The 6,000-nt window shown below is 54.3% G+C and overlaps 1 protein-coding gene across 1 annotated transcript in view; it reads left to right on the top strand.

Moving 5' to 3' along the window:
- Positions 1 to 685: 685 nt before the first annotated feature.
- The window catches only part of LOC100666729 (maestro heat-like repeat family member 5), a 70,627-nt gene continuing 65,312 nt past the window's right edge, over positions 686 to 6,000 (top strand). The window contains exons 1-3 of the mRNA XM_064267675.1: positions 686 to 795; positions 4,314 to 4,374; positions 4,530 to 4,709. Of these exons, the coding sequence (XP_064123745.1) occupies positions 686 to 795; positions 4,314 to 4,374; positions 4,530 to 4,709 (351 nt within the window). The remainder of the gene's footprint in view (positions 796 to 4,313; positions 4,375 to 4,529; positions 4,710 to 6,000) is intronic.

The following is a 6,000-nucleotide window of genomic DNA, read 5'->3' as shown; positions in this document are numbered from 1 at the left end:
CTGGAGCCCTGGCTCCACCACCCACCCATGTGTGCCCCAGGGGGTCCCTGGGCCTGTATGAGTGCCATCCCAGTCCCAGGGAGGTGAGACTACTGGCTCCCAGGCTGTGGGAGGAGGAAGAGCCACCCAGGTGGTCTGGGAGCCTGTGTGGGGGGACAGGTGCAAGGCATGACCCACCAGGGGTTTCTCCATTTTCAAACTTGGTGAGGAGTATGGGAAGATGGGACAGGGTCTGATCCCAGGTGTCGGTAGAGGTCCCTCCCCCTCCCCCCAGGTCAGCCCACAGAAGGGGGCTCATCCAGTCCCACCCACCCACGGGGTGATGCCAGAGTCCCTCCCCTACATTCAGCCCCCCAGACCACTGCAGGGACCCACACTCACGACCTCTAAGGCAGCTCATTTCACTTCCCCAGCCATGACTTGCTAGAAAGTTCTCCTTCCTTTAGAATGTGGACTGTTGGGGAAACAAGGTTGCTTGAGGAGAACCTGCCTTACTGTAATCCAGGTAAGAGTTAGACAGTCCAGGAACCAGAAAGCCCAGAGGGGCATTGGGGAGGTCTGAGCCAGGACCTGCAAGGCCCCCAGGGCTGGTCCCTCTCTGGGCTCAGCTTCCCCCGTACACCCTCCTCCTTCTCTCCTCCTTTCTGCCTAGAGTGCTAAGGAAGGGGTGAGACAACCCCACGGGATGCCAACTCTCACCCCCAAGGCCTCACTCCTGACCCCAATTCCAAATTCCCAGGAGCGGAACCTGATTCAGGTTCAGGTTCAGGTGCCCACCTCCTCCAACCAGCCATGGTCAGGAGGTCAGGCAGTGGTGTGCTGGTAGATGGTTAACAACCAACCGGTTCTCCAAAGTATGTAAAAGCCTTGATGGAGCCCTGGTGGCGCAGTGATTAAAGGCTGGGCTGCTAACCAAAAGGTCGGCAGTTCGAATCCACCAGCCACTCCTTGGAAACCCTATGGGGCAGTTCTGTTCTGTCCAATAGGGTCACTGTGAGTCAGAGTCGACTCAGTGGCAACGGGTTTGGCTTTGGTTTGGTTTAATTAGTAGTGTTTGCCAATTTCCATGGTGTAAATACTCCCACCATGGCCAATTTCAACAAGATAACCCTGAACATGGAGTTGGGAAGTCATGCACACTGGGCCACCATTGTATAGAACTTCCACCATACAGACACCATAGACATAGTTTCAATACCCAGAAACCCAGTGCCGTCAAGGTGTTTCCGACTTTCAATAGCATAGCTAACAATAAACGATAGTCAAATAGTAGGAAGAGATGTGTTCTGGGTATTGGTTACCTTTGTTTTTAAAGTAACCTAATAAAGTTTGTATGCTTTCCATGCAGAAGACCCGGGTTTGATTCCCGGCCAGTGCACCTGAACGGGTTTCAGCAGAGCGTCCAGGCTAAGACAGACTAGGAAGAACGGCCTGGCGCTTGACTTCCAAAAACCTGCCAGTGAAAATAGTGTGATCACAACAGCCTGACCAGCAGCAACCAGTCGTGGGGTGGCCCAGGACGCAGCAGTGTTTGCTTCTGTTGTGCATGGGGCCGCCATGAGTCAAGGGCTGACTCGACAGCAGCTCTCAGAATCAATGAGAATTTAAGACTCGTCCCACAAACCTTTTCAGACTGGCTTCAGCGCACCACTGGCCAAGGTCAACCAACAAAATGGCTGCCAGAGGCACGCTGCAGGCATGGGGGCACTTCTCAGAAAAAGGGGGACATTGGTAGCGGACTGTGCACCCCAAACACCTACTCTGATGGCTTTCAGGATCCAGCTTCCCCGTGACCCTCTTGTCTGGATGGATTTATAGACCCAGTTTTTAGCCGTCCTCTTTGTGGAGCTGGGAGGATGGAAGGACTTAAGGCTGGGGTCTCCAGGAAAACCAGGTTCCACGCAGCCCCCTGCCCCACTTACAGAGTAACCCCAGCACACACTTTACCTCTAAGCCTCAGAAGTAGGACAGCAGCTTCTTTGCAGGGTGATGGTGAAGTGTAAAATGCAAGGTGGCGTGCTCAGAGCAGTACCTGGGGCCAGGTGAGGCTCCCAACTTGTCATCCTTGTCATTCTCATCTCACCCCTCCAAGCCTTCATTTTTTCCTCGGCGGCATGCTGGGAGCCTTGCCCACTTCCTGGGCCAGGCTGCAGGTGTGTTCCTGCCCACCTCCTGGGACGAACTTGAGGTGTGTTCCTGCCGGCCTCCAGGGACAGCCTTAAGGTGTGTTTCTGCCTGCCTCCCTGAACAAGCACAGGGTATGTCCATGCCCACCTCCCAGGAGCACTTAGACATGGTGGGGTGCTCACAAACCCAGCAGCTGTGCTGGCTGACACCGACCCTGCATCAAGTCTTCAGGCAGGCTTGGGAGGTGGCATTGTCAGCCTGTTGACAAAGGGGCACAGCCTGCATTTGGCAGAGCTGGGATCTGAACCCCCAAGGACCAGCTCCAAAGCCCCATGGCCTCCGGGGCTTCCCGGAGCTTCCCCACCTTGACCCTTGTCCCAGGCACATGGCCATTTTCAGGATGCAGAGGCTGCCCACACAACAAGGCTGGGAGGACTCCTCTGGCCCCAGGCTGGATGGGGCAGAGGGGATACTCAGGGAGGGAGCTAGCTGACCTGACAGCAGGTCTAGGGACCTGCTTCCTCCTACCCTCTTCTCATGCAAGCCTGGAACCCCTAAGGCCTCCAGCAGCAGGGTGTGGGAACGAGGGTCCTTGCTGGGAGTGCCAGGTCTGCCTTCTCCACCCAGCTCTGCCCTGCAGCTGGGCAACCTCAGGCAAGCCACTCACCCTCTCTGGACCATGGCAGATTATGATGGGAAGACCCAGAATCCACAATCATGCAAAATCCTAACCATGTCCTCTTTCCTTGGCAAGGAGCATATATCAGTTACCTATTGCTGGATAATAAGTTGCCTCAACACTTAGCACTTAAAACAACACACATTTATTATCTCATAGTTTCTTGCATCAGGAGTCCAGGGATGGCTTAGGTGGGTCCTCTGTCTCAGGGTTTCTCAAGAGGCTGCAACCAAGGTATCAGATGGGGATGGGGTCTCATCTGAAGGCTCGACCAGGTAAGGGCCTATTTCCAGGCTCACTCACACGGCTGTTGCAGGACTCAGTTCCTCACTACTATTGGCCAAAAGCCACGCTCAGTTCCTTGCCATGTGGGCCCCTTCAGCATGGCAGTTTAATATAATTGTAAGCAAGAAGGCAATAGAGAATACCATCAAAAGGGGAGTCACAGTCTTCTGAAACTTCATCACAGAAGAGATATGCCATCACTTTTGCCTCCCGTATTTTATTCACTAGAATCAAGTCACTAGGTCCAGCCCACACTCGAGGAGACTAGGTCCAGCAAACAAGTGGCCCAAGGTGGACCCACTGGTATTACAGGGGACGGCTGAGGCCCAGAGAAGGGAAGGAGGCTCTGAGGCCCACCAGGGACACAGTGCGTGCACACACACACACACACGTGCCATCCCCAGAATCGGGTGCCAGTTCCATGGCACTGCCCTGGAGAGGGTGCCGTAGGTGCTAAGCCATTGTGACCTCAGGGTGAGGTCAGGGCTGTGGGGTGGGGGAAGGGGTGCCTAGAGACAAGGCTGCCCTGCCGGGAGCAAGGACAGAGCCAGCGCTGTGGCCTGTGGCTCGCCAACCGCAGCCCAGCCATGGACAGGCAGCACGCTGACCCGCCACGCAGCCGAACCACGGCAGGGAGGGTATCGTCAGCCGGGTCCCAGAACCCCAGGTCAGCCCACCGTCCTGCATCCACGGCAGGTCGGCACCCTCCGACCACCCCAGAGGGGAGCTCCTGGCTGCCCCTCCCTCTCCCCGAGGGCTTGTCCAGAAGGAACGTCTCCGTAACTGCCGTTTCATTTCGGTTATTTTGGTTTCCACCCAGTTAGTTGTCCCTGTTTGTGTGCTGTCAGGCCTGTCTTCCTCTGCCATGTCTTGTATCGCTTCCATGCTGAGGACACGGCCTCTGCAGATGTTTGCCTAACACCGTGTTCAGGTTGTTTTCTGTTTTTATAAATACAGTGAAACCTGTGAGAGCTAGAACTGGACGGGACTGCCTTGTTTTTCCAGGTTTCACAAGTTTTCCATCTTTGACACGGTGCAGTCTTACCACTTTTCTATCACTTGTTTTAGTGGAAAATACTTGAGTTCTTCTCTGACAGGTTTCCGCCTTATGCCGGTTTGTCTGTACACTGAACTCAGGCTGCCGTGGGGCTGTGACACGGGTTTGGGGTGCTATACACATCTCGCTGTGTCTGTGGCCCAGCCCCCTCCAACTCCCTCCCAGGCCCCCTCTGAGGCACTGGTTCTGGGACTGGGTGGAGCGGGAGGCCAGGGTCCGGCACAGCGTGAGATGCCTGCCCAGTTGGCTCTGGCCGGGCTCAGCCTGGAAGCCACTTTCTGAGATCAGCTGGGAGGGGCTGGCATCCTAGGGAAAAGTCTGAGATGTGGCAGGAAGAGGGGCCTTCCAGGAGGGGCTAAAACTGTGCCCTGTGCTCCACAGCGGGCAGACCGGGAGAGGGCCCCTTGGCTGCCGTCATGGGAGCAGGCCCCCAGGGCTTCCCCCAGCTGCCCCAGCCTGGAACCCCGGAAGGCATCAGAACCCAGGGACACAGGCTCCAGACGGGACCACGTTAGCGTTTTTGACCTGGGACAAATCCCGAACCTCTCAGCTGCGAAGACCGTGAGGACGGGACCAAGCACTCGTCACTCGCCGTCTCTCTCTGGGTGGTGGAAGGCACAGAGGTGGGGGCAATAAGAGACCCCACAGGAAGCTGTGTCCAGCTGGGGCAAGCCGCACGGTTCCCAGCAGGCCTTCATTCACTTTTGTTCAGTTATTCTACAAACACATGCTGGACATAGGGCTGCCATAACAAAACGCCTCAGAGTGGGTGCCTTTAAAGAACAGGAGTGTTCTGGAGGCTGGGGGTCTGAATCAGGGTGTCAGCCGTGTTGATTCCCTGAGGGCTGTGGGACAGAATCCGTTCCATGCCTGTCTCCCAGCTTCTGGTGGCCCTCGGCGATCCATGGCGGTCCTCGGCTCACGTCTGCTCCGTCGTCACGTGGCCGTCCTCCTCCTGTCTAGCCCTTCGTGTCAGCTCTTGCTACGATGAGACACCGCTCAGATGGGATTAGGACCCACCCTACTCCATCTTGTTGTTGTTAGATGCTGTCAGTCAATTTCAACTCATGGCAACCCTATGTCTTAAATGATCTTATTTTCAAACAAGGGCATATTCGTTGGTACCAGAGTTAGGACTTCATCCTATCTTCTCTGTCTTCTGGGGGGACACAACTCAATGATTCAGTTTAAATAAGTCCATCAAGAAGGTGACAACTGAGCAAAGACTTGGAGGAGGTGAGGGACAGAGCCACACAGCTGTGTGGAGAAAGAGTGTTCCGGACTGAAGGAACGGCAGTGCAAAGGCCCTGAGGCAGTCCATGCCCGCTGGTTTGAGGAACAGTTGTAGTAACTCACTGTACCTGAAATGGAGTCAACAAGGGGAAGCAGAAGGAAATGAGGCCAGAGAGATGTGGGAGGGAGGTGAAACCAATTTTTTTTTTTTTTTTTACTATTAAGGTATAATTTACATACAACAAAATCCACAGCTCTACAGGTTTGGCAAACACACACAGTTGTGTGTCCACCACCACAATGAAGATACAAAACAGCTCCATCTCCCCAAAATTCCTCATGCCTCTTTGTAGTCAACCCTTTGCCCCAACTCGCAGCCCCGGGCAACCATTGGTCTGTTTTCTGTCCATTGTGTTTTGCTTTTTCCAGAAAGTTTGAAAAATGAAATCATATGGTATGTAGCCCTCAGGGTTTGATTTCTTTCATGCAGCATAATGCGTGTAAGAATAACAGATTTTGTTATCACTTAATCAGTAATTCATTTCTTTATATTGCTAAGTACTCCCTGGGTAGCGCAAATGGATAAAGCACTCAGCTACTAACAGAAAGGCCGGCAGTT

Source organism: Loxodonta africana, chromosome 14, assembly GCF_030014295.1.
Source record: "Loxodonta africana isolate mLoxAfr1 chromosome 14, mLoxAfr1.hap2, whole genome shotgun sequence".
Lineage (NCBI taxonomy): Eukaryota > Metazoa > Chordata > Mammalia > Proboscidea > Elephantidae > Loxodonta > Loxodonta africana.
Note: the sequence above shows the minus strand (reverse complement) of the source record. Positions and strands in the feature narration are given on the sequence as shown.